This window comes from Falco cherrug, chromosome 5, assembly GCF_023634085.1.
Source record: "Falco cherrug isolate bFalChe1 chromosome 5, bFalChe1.pri, whole genome shotgun sequence".
Lineage (NCBI taxonomy): Eukaryota > Metazoa > Chordata > Aves > Falconiformes > Falconidae > Falco > Falco cherrug.
Genome location: NC_073701.1, coordinates 47,469,903 through 47,486,332, shown reverse-complemented (window position 1 = coordinate 47,486,332; position 16,430 = coordinate 47,469,903). Strand labels below are relative to the sequence as shown.

The 16,430-nt window shown below is 38.4% G+C and overlaps 1 protein-coding gene across 5 annotated transcripts in view; it reads right to left on the bottom strand.

Moving 5' to 3' along the window:
- The window catches only part of ANO4 (anoctamin 4), a 198,143-nt gene that overhangs the window by 128,236 nt on the left and 53,477 nt on the right, over window positions 1-16,430 (bottom strand). For all 5 annotated transcript variants that reach the window (XM_055712557.1, XM_055712554.1, XM_027812375.2 and 2 more), the window contains exon 2: window positions 9,805-10,011. In XM_055712557.1, the coding sequence (XP_055568532.1) occupies window positions 9,805-9,874 (70 nt within the window). In that variant the 5' untranslated portion in view covers window positions 9,875-10,011. The remainder of the gene's footprint in view (window positions 1-9,804; window positions 10,012-16,430) is intronic.

Sequence of the window (16,430 nt, the reverse complement as noted above, 5' to 3'; positions counted from 1 at the left end):
CAAGACTGAAAAGATTGGGTACCCTGTGGAAATATTTGCAGACCTTTGAAAAACCTCTGACCTGGTAGTTTGCCATATATGTCTATAAATATGTAAGAACTTGGATATAACTCTTGATACTCTTAATTGGATTACCAATTACCTTAAAAAAAAAGTGTATACTCTGTCACTATTCAGCATAGCTAATCAAATCTTCCACTATGCAAAAAACACCATTTATCTTAATAGCTTTCTCACTGTTTATGGATAAAATAATGTGTCTGCATGTTAGTGTCCAAGAATCAAAAGCTGTGTGTAAAAGTAGAAAAATGCCTTGTTAGTTTTGAAAATCATTGGAATTAAGACATAGGGCTACTTCATTTTCCTAAGAAAGTCCAATGAATGTTGGGGTGGGGGGAGAAATTCAAAACCCAAATCATTCTGTTTAGCATGAAGAACCTATGCCATAGCTATACCTGTGCATGGTCATGTCAAGGGTATGGTGATAACAACACTGGAATTATTTATAAAGGCAATTTAAAAATAGTTTCCCTTTGTATTGCAATACACTGTAAGGCATGACATGTGTTTAATCATGTTAATACAAACTTTTTTCTTATCTTCCAGAAGCAGCAGTAGTGAAGGGAAGTTTTCTAAACACCGAATAGTACTAACTTATCAGACTAAGGTATTTTGAAGGCATAATGTCCACTCTCTCCTCTCATCCATTAAACCCTGGCTGGCATCACACATAAAGAAGTCCACTCAGCCAATTAATTACAGAGAAGTCGGGAGTCCTACATTCAGCATTTTTGTTCTTTATCTCTTTCTCTCTCAGGCAGTGTATGCCTTTTCCACAGATGACCACAGACAAAATGAACGGATAGCCCTTGGTGCAAAGCCATACCTTAAAAATCTCCTCTACTGCCGAAATAGCCTGAACACTAGACTATGGGGACAGGGTCCTGCTAGCCCTCCATTCTTGCATTCTAATTCAGTCACTGCCCAGAATGGACTGTGGGCATGGGACTGTCAAACCCACCAACACTGTGCTCTTATCATCAATAGGGAGGCACCTATTAAGCAGCAATTTCAAATGGGACAACAGCTGAGGTGAAATGACAAGCTACATTACCCACATGGACAAGCACCCAAACCACTCGACGACTGTGCAAAAGCGCACAACCTCTTTCTTTGTTTCCCATATATGTTCAGGGGATGCCTCAATGTTCTGAGAGTTGAAAGGACCCAAATGTCCACACAGAAACCCCAAGCATAACATGTCACACCTTCCTATGCCTAATATTTCCAACTACCTGGCTCTACGTGGCCCCTGTGTAGATCCTTACACAATCAGTAGAGGGACAATGTTGCACAACAAGACTTTGGAATTACTGCCTAGAAGCACTTCACCGATAATACAAAGGGACAGAGCACCAAATTGTGTGCTTTCCTATTGGGCACAAAATGATCCTTTTCAAGTGCCACAATGCCTGGGATAAGAATCCACAGGAGACAATCTGAAAATGGCACAAAGCCACAGTATGTAACTAAGCAGAGACATGTTTGCACAGTTATGTGTTGCAAATGAGAATCTAGAAAGAAGTCTGAAATCTAAACAGACTGAACAATTCAGTCCATTTCTTATTACTCTTATTTATATCAAAATAACAGTAGGAATGATTGCCTTTTCGTTCTACCTCTTTCCTCTTACACTGTGAGTGCACATATAAAAGCATAGCTATCAAAGATCACTACCATATATGTTCGAACATTTGCCCATGTTTGAAAAAATCTAACTACTTGTGAATGATAAATCCCTTAGTTACCATCTACCTTTAACAATATCAGAGTTGTTAGCAGGCAATTCATAAAGAGCAGATGAAGACAACATTTGCTGAATAAACTGTTTATTGCAAAAAGCTTGCCTAGGACTCAAGTCAGCAGTTTACTGAAGAGACAAGCAGAAAAGCTGGCTGCACAGGGATAAGTGGCATGACCTAGCAGATAACTTCAGGGCGCCAAAGATTTATTTCACTATAACACGGAGAATCAAGACAACTAGATTTATCTTCCAGGTGGATTTTATTGTAACAACCAATTATAGACTGATGTTATACCATAGCCTACCACTTCCTTCACAGTCTAAACACATCCTGGTAATTCATTCCTGCAGAAAGTACCAGCAGGTAAACCATTTTGGGAACTTCAGCTGTCCTGAGACCACTGAGGAATGAACATAACATAGGAATGTGAAAATGATTAACCTAAAGACAGGATAGCAGAACAGAGGTCTATCCAGCACAGGATTCTATTTTGACAGCAAATGATTAGGCAAAGGGAATACAAACAGGGCAAATGCATCCAGTCTGTCCCCAGTCTGTCCCTTCCAGCTTGCAGAAATTTAGAGGTTTCTGGAGTGGAAGGTTTCATCTAGATGATAACCGATTCATGGCTATCAATGCCCTTTCTACAAATCCGTTCATTTTATACTCACTGTCACTTGTGAGCTAACAGGTAGCCATCCCATTCCTCCCTCCTCCTTTTTACTTACCTTGTTTCCAGCCTTCATGGGCTAGCAGGTCTGCTCCTCAGTCACAGTGTCATAGTAAGTCCCAACAGCCAGGCAAAGGCCATGAAGCCCAGAAATTCACTATCACCTCAAAGCTTTTCTTATTTTAGTCTCAGACAAGAGCTATCATGCTGACCTCACGAAATATGCTTCCCATACAGAAGCTAAACATGAAACAGTGAATCCCACTCTATCATAGGTAGAGGATATGGTTCTAGCCTACCTGTCTGACTGTGTGGAGACCTAATTAGGGAGAGATTATAATAAATATCATCATTTAGGTACAAACTGGAGCTGAAGAATGAGAGAATTTTTATTCATCTTTGAGAGTACCTCACAAGCAGCAGGAATCCTGTCCCTCGTACTGGTACAGTTGGCCTTTCTTACAAAGCCCTGCAACCTACTGTAATTACCAAAACCCACTAAGGAGAAATAAGAGCACTTTGCCATTAAAATGCATGGACTAGTTTTGGGATGTTCACATAGGATGCTTATCTAAAACAAATTATCTCAGAATGAACCAACAGGCTTGGTGTTAGGAAAGAGGTCTTGCTATCTTTTGGAATGGAACAAAACCTTTTGTGGAAATTTGTAGCACCATGCAGCCCTATTACAGTCAAATCCCTTTTCTGATCTTAAAAGCATCTCTGCCAAAGCAGAAGCTAGTTTGTTCCATCATTTGATAGTCTACCTGCAAGAATATTTCCTTGGAATATATGAAACTTATTTCACATTAGAAACAGAGGCTTATATAATACTAAGCCCCCTTTAAGGAAGAACTACAGAGCTAAGAGAAAGCCTCATTTTTCAGTCAAGCATTACAGGAACATAAGGAACTTAATAACTGATTATTCAGTGTCTCTCATGGCTTCTTGAATCATAAGCTATTTTAAAAACAAAATAGGTCATCATTTTCTCAGAAACATTGCCAGATTTTATATATATTGTCTATTTTCTTCAGCGTAAGCTTGAGCAGTCAAGAATTTTCTCTAATTATTTTAAGACAATTATGCTACACTGGTCTCAGGACATTATAACTTTGCTTTAGGATCAGCAATATTCCCTGCTTGGTGCTGAGCCACATCTGGCTGCCTGTTCCTGCATTGGACAAGTTTCCCTTTGAGAGGAAACTCTCTGAGGGTGGACTGATCAAGAACATCCACAGAGAGTGACATTTTGCAGTCTTTATGAGATGACTACGTGTTATAAACTAACAGCTAGGAGAGCCAAAATCTGAGGGTGAGCTGTACTGATTTTAAAGTAACCATTCATAATTGATTGCAAGAGTGAATGGAAGACCATATTACAACAGCAAACAGGAGACTGATCAAAGCAGGAAGGGAAAAAAAATAAGGCTTTGAAAAGAGATTGATTTATAAATATATACTCCTCAGAGAAGTAGAACGCCCTCAAAGTCACCTTTTAAAATTATTAATATTATTTTTGAAGGCCCTTATTAAAAGCGTGGACAGGTCTAGGCAGGTTCAGTACTTCTGTGTGTCACCTGTAGCACAAATTGATAGAGGGACGCAATTAAAATATTTTTAAATTAAATAAGATAGTTAACATTGAACAACAGTGATTTATCCTCTAATTTTTTTATTTCTATTTTTCCACATGCTGTTTGCAAAACTGTTCTCCGAACTGCTAGAATGAACATTTTAGGAGGCTTTAGCTTAGGAACAGGAATTTTCAAAGAAGTGGCTTTTGCCCTAGAAAAGTGATGTGAAGAATGAAATGGGCTGAATGATTAAGCAATGTGATAGAACTCAGGCTCTGCATCATCTGCTAGCTAGTTCAGCTCGTAAGTTCAAAATACTTCATAATCACAATGTGACACTTGTCACTCAGTCCAGTGACAAAAAGTCCTCATTGTAATTGAGACAAACTGTTCTCCTTAGGAGCTTTGCAGAGGCTCCAGAGCACCAACAGTCAGGAGAATGCACTGTCTCTGTGTTCAGCAGGGAGGTATTTCCAACTCATGTTTGAGGGACAGATTTGGGAGAAATTTTGTTTGGTGCATCAAACTTGCATTGTATTGAACATAGGCTATAGATAAAGAGAAAAGTTAAGCATGCAGGCTATTTTCTTTGACATCAACGTTCCTTCTGCATAGGGACATTTCTTGTAAGCATATTTTTTTAATATGAAAATTAGCTTAATGAAGGGAATATTAATTTTTTTTTTTATATTGGCTTGCTTTTTCCATGCTTTGTTCCATATGTGAGGAAGTTCTACATACACATAGCAGAAGGTATATTGAAAAAGATTGTTCCTCTAATAATGTTAGACAAGTAAGATAACAGCACACTATTCTCAGTGTGAATTTAAATTTTCAGGTGAGTTTACATTAGCCATTCCCACACCATGCATGTGTTTGCTGCCAAGAAATATTTGCATGACAGAGCTTTCTGGCAGAATTATTTACAGGGTTTTATTCTTTTAATCTGAAAGACATGTCTGCCACAAGTCCTGCCAGTCAGCAAAGAGAAAATGTGATTTAACCAACAAATCACATCTAACACAGATCTTTTAAGGACCATTCGCAACCAAATGTGAATGCTGACCAGTATGTGCACATTTTGTGATGAGAAAAGGATATCTTTGGCACAGTAAATGGTCATTTTTGAAGGACTCAGTTCCAGCTTCCTTGATTCAAAGTTCATTACGTTGTGACTAAGCTCATTAAACATGATTTACTTTTTTCCTTTAATTTTGATTGCCACAGTTTCAAGAGCCATGCATTTTTCCCTGCCTCCTAAGTCAGTTGTTCTGTTGGCCAACACCACTAGCTCTTTCTCATTTTCATACCCAATAACTACAGGCATAAAAAAAAAAAAAAAAGAAAAAGAAAAAGTTGCAGTTTGATGAGCAATAAAAAAGAGGATCCAAAACTGTACAAAAGAATGCCTAAGTCAAACACATTTTCCTTCAGCATTTGTACATATCTATAAGGTACTGTTTGTCATAAAAAGTGAAGAGACTTCCAAAAAAAGATTCTCACTGAATTCCAATGACCCTGCTAGACTTCCACTGTAATGCCAGAAACCAGTCCTTTCAGCAGGTGTTTCCTTGCCACTGAACATCAAGTTCTTCCAGATATTATGGACAGACCTATATCTTTCAGGTAGCAAGGAATCTCCATTCCAAAATGTACTGTTCTTTGCGTTTGAAGGAGATCTTTTTGAACAGTAAACTCTGAAAGCAGAAATGTCTACAATATTTTTAGGTGTTTCCTGGAGTGAAGGAAACACATAATTTACATATTTACTGAATTCTGGAAATCAATTACTTCAAAGACAACCCTTCTTGCTGGAGATGTAGATTGCCTGCAGAACTAATTTGTACAAGTGATATAAATGAGTATCTACATTATTATATATACACTTCTATATAAACCTCAAAATGTATTAAAGTTTAACCAGAGGCCTTTACAGGAAGCATAGAGAAAAAAAACCTTGCTGAGGAATCTTTGAATCCCTGTTACTACAAAACAGGTAACAAATTTTAGCAAGCATTGCAAGTATAGAAGACCTAAGAAGGTTCCAGAGTTTCACACAATAAAAAAATTCATTTTAGTGCTGCTTAGACTTATTTATTTAGGCAATTTTTCCATACCCAGGAAATTTAATGACTCCTAGAGAAAGCAAGTTTGACAAGCTCTGCAGAGTCTGAGAATAAAGAAAATCGTCACCAACAGGAAGAAGTAAGGTAACACTATCCTGATTTGAAACAGAGTATCAACAGAAAGAGCAGGCAGAAACCCAGAACGTAAAGGCCTGCTTATTCCATAGCGAAGGTGCAACGCTGTCAGAAGTGACGCAAGCATTTTTTTTTTTGTCCCCATATTTCCTAATCCTGACATTGAGGGAACGGACTGGGATGACAGTTTAATCCCCCCAAAGCTTGTTCGGTGCGTGGTTCTCCAGCTCTTACAGACAACCTGAATGCTGATTGTTATTGCTTTCAAAATAAGCCTCCTGTGTGCAACACAGATGCATCAATCATAAATCATCTTCAGGAGAGTTGAAACAATCTACAGCAGCCAAAGGTTTGCCCCAGGCACTTGAAATCTTTACTTCAGTAGCCTTATACTCCATTAGCCACAATATACCACAACTGCTCACATAACTGGAGGTTTCTCAAAGCTAAAAATACTGTCCCTCCTGGATTCTGGAAGCAATGTGTATTTGCCTTAATATCACTGCATCTAAATTCACCATCTGATTGCTTCACCTGTCTTGGCTTTTCTCCTTTCTAAGAGGAACTTCCCTCACACAGGTGTGCCTGCAAAGGCATCAGGAGTCTTCGCCTTTAATAGACATTTTTTTCCATTGCAAAAATTTCTCCATTTTCCTCTGTGTTTTGATTGTTATTTGATACGTTCTGATCTGCTTAAAATAAGAGCTCGGAAGTTGTGGTTCTGCTTGTGGGTGAGCAGTACTTCTTTGCAAGATTGCACAAGACAACTTCTTGTAAGTTTTTTTTTTTTTATAAGCCTACAGACGACTTACTGCTTGCTAGCCACTCTAACACCCAGGGTAACAGTAGAAGTCATTAGTCTCAAGCTTCTTACCAGCTACAAACAAAACTGGCAGGGAAGCAAGCCATAAAAGGAGTGCTGTAACATGGAACAGTATCTATAGTTCCTCCTCCTTAGCATATAGCTACCTATGAACTTGAGTCAAAAGAAACAGTTGTTAATTAGAAAGAATCCATGATAAATAATAAAAGCTGTCATTCTAGAAAGAAGAAAAGTGGCCAAGAGAAACAAATTGACATGCAGAAAACAGCAGTCTGATGTTAGAGGTAAAATAACCCCAAACAACTCATTCATAAGTGTCATTTTATCAAGAATCTTGTCTTTCTGTAGTTCTAGCCTCTCATTGTTAAGAATTAGAAATGCCATTTTAAGTCCTCAAAATACCTTTGTGCACAACCTATTATGCTAGACTGTCTCCATGTTTGGAATATTTGTTAACTGGACAAAGGAAATTTCAGACTGAATATAATGTATACTACTCTGAGACATACTTGATTGTGATAACAGCACTCCAGTAGAAGGAAGACCCCAAATTGTATGAACTATTTAAAATTAGACTGAGCAAAACCCTGAGGAATTTACTGTATGTAATAGCAGGAGGATAACTTGGAGAATGGTGGTGTAAGATCTGTTACCTAATTAATATACATCAGAACATTTTCTCTCTAAAACACCAAACTATTTAAAATGTTTATAATGTCTTAGATAAGGTAATGCCATTGCTCAACTAGTGTATTAGGCTAATTATTTATGAATCTACTACTGTTAATTTGTGGCTGAGTAAGAAAGAATAACATATGATTTTAGGTTTAAATAAGTACATTTTTTAGGATTGCTATTTATTACTATTGCTGCCTGACTATAATCTTTCTTAGGCTGTACCAGATCAAATGGTTGTAATTTAACCTGGACATAGAAACAAACTTTGTGTTCTTATATAGAATTAAAAAGTGAGTTCCAAATCACAAAAACATTATTTCATTCTAGATGAAACAATGACACTGTTAAGTTGGTTAAGAGAAGACTCCTGTCATGTGACATATTTATAAAAATCTGCAGCCTTTAAGGCTCTGGGTACTATTAACTCCTGTGAACTTCAGTGAAGCTCATAATATTAAACGCCTGCTTGAACCAAGCTGCCAAGCGTGTTCTCTGTAGGTCACAGATGCCCTTATTGTCTAAAGAGTAGAATATGATAGACAAAACTAATCTCATATTACTGTGCTGAAAGCTTAATTCCTCAGAGGATCATCATCCAAATGATGCTCACTAATGAGCTCCATTTTAGGAAACCTCTGATGTCTACCTAAAAAGATCTTTTTCTCAATCATAAGCCAGCTTATACATTATTTAGTATTAAACCACAGGCCATATCTATCAACACACAGATGTAGAATGCATAGAAGCTCAAAATGAGTATAGTTATTGTGCACGTTCAAGATATTTTTTCTGCCAACTGTAATGCAGGGTTTTTTTGTCAATCTTTTAACATGCTGTGGTCATGATTATATATCTTTAACAACAAAAACATTTCTGTAATAGTAATTTTTTTGTATTTCAAAGAAGAAACATAGAAACAGAAAAAATAGATGGACAAACAGTGGAAATGAAATAGACAAAGCATATGGTTATGAGTCACTATAAATCCTTAATTAATCTATGTTGTCAAAGATTGTGGTAACTAAATAGTATGGGTGCCTGAAACTCATGGCAGTAGACCTGCATAGCAACCCACAGTAATTAATCTCAGTTTTTAACTTTACAAAAATTAAGCCATTTACTAGATCTACAAGGTAATGGAAACATGCTGAGGGCTTGCAGGCAGAACTGTCTGTCTCACATAAATAGACTGTGCCCCGTGGCACCCAGCTAGCTGCAAACAGGGTGCATCATGCCCTTTCCTGGGCAGCTACACTGGAAGATTATTGACACCCTTCAACACAGAAGCTACAAAACTGACTTTATGGGCAGCCGTAATTTGCTCTACTCAGGAAAGAAATCTGGAGTTTAGTTTTCCCTGTGAAGAATGACTGAACATGGCCACCACAAATGTACTCCCCTGTTATAACAAAAGATACTTCTAAAATAGCTCTGGCAATTAACATAACAAGGAATGAACTCATGATGTCAATTAGAACTTGATGGTTCCCAGGAGATTCTGGCTTTCTTTTAAAAAGTTTCATTTTGTTAACCAGTTAATATATGTTGTAAAATCTCCTTCAGATCTAGAGTTTTTGTTTGCATTCCAGCAGCAAGACTTTGATATACACTCTGGATCATGCCTTTGTTCACATCCAATGTTAATGTCAGTTACAGAGTTCCATGGGAGATGCCTGTAGCCTCTAGAGCATTGCCATTAGCTCAGGACTTAGCAAAATAAAACATATATAAGGGGAACAATATTAAAAAAATAACCCAAAGCTCTCTCTACATTAAAATTTTGGATACCACTACATGTTGTATGCTTTTTTTTATGATTAAACTTACATTCTTATTTCCCACTTTCAGCTGCCCCATCTGTTGTTACTCCCTATAATCTATAATTGACAAAAACATACCAAACATAGACGAAACACCAATTGATAGCTCTGACAATCAATAGATTGATCTCCATGCAAGCATGATCTGATGCTGTTAATACCAGCTTCACAACATCACGGCACATCATACAAGAAATGGAATTAAAGAAGGTGTCAAAGCAATCTGTTACCTGGCTGATGGGGTTTTGTTTTTCCACCAGTGCCTGCTGAAATACTAGATCCAGAAGATGAAACTTCCATTTTTATTGACCCTCTGACTTGTGGGAGTGAACGATGCCCAACCACAGGTGGACGCTGTGACACTGGGTAGCTTGCTGCAGTTCTTCTCTGACAGATTTGTGCACGCTTTTCAGCCCCATGAATAGATAAACTTACACCTGACAGGAATAAGAATTAGTACTATTAGATAGAAGAGACCAGCACAGAATAACTAAAATATAAAATGGTTTAAAATGGGGTTGTAACAGTGTTCTTGGGGAAAGAAAAAAAAAAAAAAAAAGAAAACTATAAAAACATTAATTTTCTATGAAAACGAAAAATGTGAACATCTTTGCTGCTGTGCTGCAGACATCAGAGTCAGCTACACCAATAGATATTTAAATTAATACATAGTCATGGTTTACTGCATTAGTGGCCTGCAGGAAGAATTATCTTCCACTCCTTCAAAAAACCCAAGAGCTCACACAGGACACTATTAATGAGGTAACTACCACAGAATCTATTAAATGACAGTTTTCTGATTGACAGACTAAGACTTGGCAATAATATTTTCTTTGTTTTGAGCATTCACAAGTGTTAGAAGTGTTAGAATGTTACCACTTCACATGGTAACTACCTTTTAAAGAAAAAATAAACGTCTGTTTTGAGGAAAACAGTAAGGCTGCAAGCCACAATAACATGATCTTAAGCTTGAAAAAGATTCCACTTTTACCAGTCCTGTGAAACATTACTTACAACACTGGAAATAATCTTTCACACCAAACACTTGCAAATTTGTCACATAGCTAATTTTTAAATAGAAATTGTGATGAAAAACAAGCCTTACTTTTCCAAAGAGAAATGCAAAGCTGAAATTTCTTATGTGTCTATTGTACAGTCTTAGAAAGAAATACTATCTTACAGTAACTAAAGCTGCTTCTGACTTCCTTACATTCACATAGATGCAATTGCTGCAGCTTCAGTTGAATCACCTTTAGCATACTGTGGTGAAAACCTTTAGACAATCTCTTTCAGGCTGCAAAGCTGAATGATAATACTATGATACACTTAAATTTTACACTTAATTTAATTGTGACTCTTACTGCTTTTATCAGCAACCTATCTTTTAAAAAAACAAATTAAAAAGCAGGTGGAAAAGCAGATCCTAAAACCCAGAAATGTGGATATTGCAAGCACATTGTAAGTTGCAGTCACTCAAAATCGTTAGACATCATTGATTAGATTGCTCATTTTTGTGAAAGGCATCCCTCACTGAAATGTCCAAGAATGCCTTAACGACTGCTCTTCCAGTTCCACTGAAAGTCAATGTATGCAAACCACCAGGTCACTGGAGAGGTTTTGAATCTCTGAAATCTTAATATACTTTGATCCATAATATACTACCAAGGGGAAAAGAGCTGCCACTTATATGGGTGAATTGTGAAAACAGTGGGATTGCACACATAAGGAAAGTTTGGGCAAATTGCTCTTTGATTTTGAATGCATAAAGCCATTTTAAAGCTGTATACTTGCTACCTGACTTCACTGCACTTTGCCAGAGCTGATCTCCTGCAGGAAGCGTAAAGGCACAAGGGCTCTCCTGCAGCAACTGCTCACAATACCTCCCAGTTACAGGGCTAATGTATTTGTCAGCTGTTTCTAAAGACTGTAGACATCACACTTTCTCTAGCACAGACAGCAAGTCCCAGCCACCTTATTCTTGAGAAAGGCAGCATAGTAATCCCCATGAGCAGAATGACGAGTTATGCCTGGACAACACATTTCTTTGACCATGTTAGCCATATAGTGTAGCCATAAGGGACTTCAAACAGTGAGAAGCTAAGCCCCAGCTGTAAAATGAGCTTTTCACTTCTTGTGCAGTCACTAGAAACTTGTGATACTCAAAATATTGTGCAAATATCCCTAAGGCATTAAAAAATTAACCACAACTGTTTCATGTACTGGTCATGAAATGAGTGATCTATTTTAGGAACGGGCTCCAAACATAGACTGACTGCTACATTTCTCTGAGGTTCAAGTAAATTGCTTTTTCGCATTCTGAAAATTCTATACGCTCTTGTGAAGCTGTGACTCAGCTTCCTAAACTATTTCTGCAGCACTTATTTTCAGAGATCAAAATTAAGGATACTGCAGCCAGATCATTATTCCCAAGAACTGCAAAATTTGCAGCTTGATCACATCCAAAATTATGTTCAATCAACAACTTGACTCTGGTTACATGCAACCTTTTATTTCTTCCACTAAGCAAAAGCACTATGAAATTGTAACACCAAACTACAAGAGGAAGAATGTGCCAGCTTTACTGAAAATTTTACAGGTTAATCTTTAGACATATTTATAGCCTAAAAGTGCTTCAAAACTACCACTGTTTACACCAGAGGTGTATCACCAATATATTCAATATGATTGGGAGTTCTTCACTCCACTTTCCTTGGCACTGCAGTTATTTCCTTCATATAAGACATTCTCTTGACTAGGAGAGTGAATTTCCATTATTTTCATGAGAACCAGGCACAGGATAAAGACGGAAGTATCCTTTTTAGTTATCACTTCTGATTTTTCCAGAGAGAGACCAGAACTTTATTTTCTACATGTATTTCTTTTCCTAAACTAGAAGTCTGCAAAATCATAAGATAGTAATATTGCAGCAAGCTGCAGTATTACCTTGCTGTTGTATGTGAAAGCCCTTTGAAAAGAGATATTAGCAGTTGAGAATACATCCCCAGATAACGTGCACAAGAACAAAGAGAAAAGGAGGTGGAATCAGAAGTAGAAAAGCTATTGGAAATAACACATATACCTTATGGGAAATGAAAACCTAGTGAACTATTGACACTAAGCAGAATCTAGAGTAAACCCCCCCTATTCTTCCTGCAAATAACCCACACTGCTGCTGAACCCTGGGGTTTGTGGGTCAGAGATGTGAGAAAACAGCACAGAGACCTCTGAAGGGTAGCTGTTAACGTTGACACCAATTTTTTTTTGCAGTGTGACAATACCCACACAAGACATCTAGAAAAAAAGACAAGTTCTCCAGCAGTATGTTGCTGGCTGGGTCTTCAATTAACTACATTTGGCGGAGTTTTTCTCCTGCCTTCAGTCTTGGCCATATAGTTGCTGACACCAAAATGCCAGTGCTGTTGCACACTTGGTTACATGGCCTTTGACCGTACCTGTCCCTGCAGCATGGTCATTTTTAGGTGAGCTTCTAGCCTCAATAGCTGGGTACAAGCACACTGGCATGCTCTGACAGGCAGTATTAGGTGCTACAAAACCCCAGGAATTTCTCGCACCGCTCCCTCTGGCTTAATATAATGGATCACAAGTACCATTTCAACTGAGGGCTGCGGCGCAAATGCAAGTTAAAGACTTAAACATTGGCCAGTAGACACAGCTGACTGTTCACTTTGCAGGACTGGCTTTTGGACAGGGCTCTGTCATCTGCACTTGGCGGGTTGCAAACCAAGTACTTAAGAGTGGGAAGTAGAAATTTTGTGTTTTGATGCTGAATTAGATTTGAGCCTTCATGTATTATATGTGTCACTCAGCTCTCTCACCCCATGCCTGCATGCAGCAAAAGTCTCTGTATTTTCAAATTTTCATGTGTCTTTCTCTTCCTTATCTATATTTCTATCTTTTTTTCTCATACAAGCTTCTTGTCTCCATGAGGAGCTGCTCATCTTGCTGCCCTTCTGTTCTCCTCTGATGCTTCTGTTTGAGCTTGCAGGTTTATGTAGGAGAAATACCTTAATTCCCTTCCTACCAAGGCATCTCAGCTATGCAGTTTGCCAGCAGGGAAGAACAGCTTCTATACTGCTTCTGGCTAACTATTTTTTGCTCCCAGCTATGTCTTTTTATTACAATTTTTTCCAAAGCCACATTTCTTTTACATTGAGCATATTTTGCCTCTTATAAAGTGGTAGTATGCTTATGACACTAAAGAATTTATAATGCTCCAGATAAAACTTGCATATGAGAACATTAAAACTGGAGTATTAAAATACTTCCAAGTCAGGAAGCAATAAAATCAAACATAAAGAAGAAAAAGAAGACAGAAATTACCAAAAATAGAAAACACTATAGTGTGCCTGCATGCAGTTTTATGTGATGGTGGTATTTGTTTTGTTGGCTCATGAGATGCTACAGTACTGAACGACATCCTGCACTACTCAGAAGTCACTCTGCTAAGGCATCTGATGGGGCATCTGCTTTGGTCATGTCTTAGTCCTGGTTAGCAGGTGTTGTGCACCACGCATCTCTGTACAGAGCAACACTTGTACTCAGTGGATCTCATCCAGCACGCCTGCACTATTCAACTGAGCATAGCACAGCAACTCTGGTACTGGTGGAGATGGCTTTAGCATCAGAAATGGGGTCAGCAAACTGTACCCAAATTATATTGTGCTGGGACTGAGACACTCTCCACCTGGGGAGGCACCCCCCTGTAGCAACTGTCAGGTTTGGGTCAGCCCTAGTTACATTCCACCCTGTACCACTTTGGGATACAGGCATATATTTATAGGTTCCTTCCTGATGTTTCTGTCTCTAGCCAGAGATAATATGAACATGAATAAGCAATAATAATGCAATGCAGAATTACAAAGCTGTATAAACACTCCATTAACTAACAATGGTCAATTAGCTTCAAGTGCCCTGACCTGCTTTGTAGATCATCTCTGCGATAACAGACTGCTGCTGGCAGGGGCAGTAAGTCCTTTCGGTTTAGTATCATCAGAACGTCAGTGCTCATGTTGGAGACAAATTACTGCAGCAATTGCTCTCTTTTTTTATGTGGCTCTTCTATTCTTTTTAAGCCTTATGCAGAGGCCTTAGGAGCAGATCAAGGTAGACCTCTTCTTCAATGACTTTCTCAGAGCAGAGCAAGTGCAGGGGAGCACAGACCAAGAAGTGAGGAGGAAAATCTCAGATGCAGTGTGATGTAGGGCCACAAAAAGTAAAACAGCTCTAGAAAGCCTGCAGTCATCGAGGCACAGATAAGCAAGCTCATAAGAAAGCACTTTGCAAGCATGGGCAGAGAGTAGAAAATGAGGCTTTAAGGTGCAGTATATAAATAGGCAAATGACATATTTAGTTCCTTTCAACTTTTACACCCAGGGAAGTTCACATTAAAAAGCTAAGCACCCTTTCCTCACCTTGTGCAAACTGCCACATTTCCTGTTAAAGTCAATGATGCTCTGTAGACAGCTTCAGCTTTTTCACATTTTCAAGCTAGCCTTGGTAAGGGGCAGCTCAGAAAGGGCAAGCAACAGAAAAGTTTTTTCATGCAAACCCAGTTTCATCTGAGAGTCGGAAGAGACACCTGTGTTTGATGCCATCATGGACTCTTCTGCTTGCTCTGAGTCCTAGGTGGAAATGAATGAGCTTGAGAGAAAAATTCACCAGCTGCCCTCTGTACACATACCTGAAAGCACAGTCTAAAGGAGGTTCCCTTTTTCCCCACCTAGTGTGCCCTACTTAGATAACAAATACATCCAGAAAAGCATGGTTATCTTTCTCTGTGCCTTCGGGAAAAATGTCACAATAACATTAGGATTCCCACATTAGATTAAATCATTTTCCAGAAGCTTAAATATCACAACTCTAATACAGCATCAAGTCCCTTGCCCCTGGAAACAAGTGATTTCATGAATTGTATGTAAGCCCAGATTATGCTTCAAAATACAGCTTTGAAAATGTTGAAACATTTCTAACTACATCAGATGTAAAAACACCTCACAACCGTAAATCTTTAAAGAAGCGAACAGAAAAGCTAGTAGTATCAGACCTTCCCTGGAATTTGACTGGCTGGAGAGAACGACTAACACTGCATCTTGACAAATTACATGTTTTCAGTTTGTTGAGGCTCTGCATGACCTTCCCCCCGAGTCTCTCCCAAATATTGGAGGGATGACAGGATTTTCAAGGCCCATAGTAGTTTCAGAAACTGTTACTTTTTTTGCCATTTTCTATCAAAAACTTTGTTCAGTTGGCTTCTGAATTTACTTTTTTTTTAGCATATATAATTTTCCATAGAGAGAAACCACAGATCTTAAATTTACAGCCTGTGAAGGAATAGCTGTTTCTTTGTCTGAAACATGTCATCCACAAAATTTTGTATTGAAAAAGATCATGAATGACCACTCCCTTTACCTCTCTATTCCATTCATGATACTACAAGAGCTCTATCGTATCACCTCTCTGTTGTTTCTATTCCCAAGCCTAGGATACCTGGTTTACACTGTTGTTCCTCACCAATAAGCTTTTGTATACCTCCCAGCATCCCTGATCACTCCTTCTCTTGTTCCTTTGCTTTTTCAAGAAATTAAGACCTGAAATGCACATTAGGAAAGTTTGAAGAACTAGCACCAGAAACGCCCATGATGTTCAGGTTGTGCCTTCAACAAGGATTTACAGTAGTACAATGATGTTTGTGGTTTTGTTCTTTCCCTTGTTATTTCATCTGCCCCAATACACTTTTAGACAGGCTCTAGCTCCCTCTTGCATTTGCCAACTCTTCAGGCAATTTTCCGGTCAATCAGAGATCTCCCTCCTAACCTACCTGCTCCAGGCCCTTGCA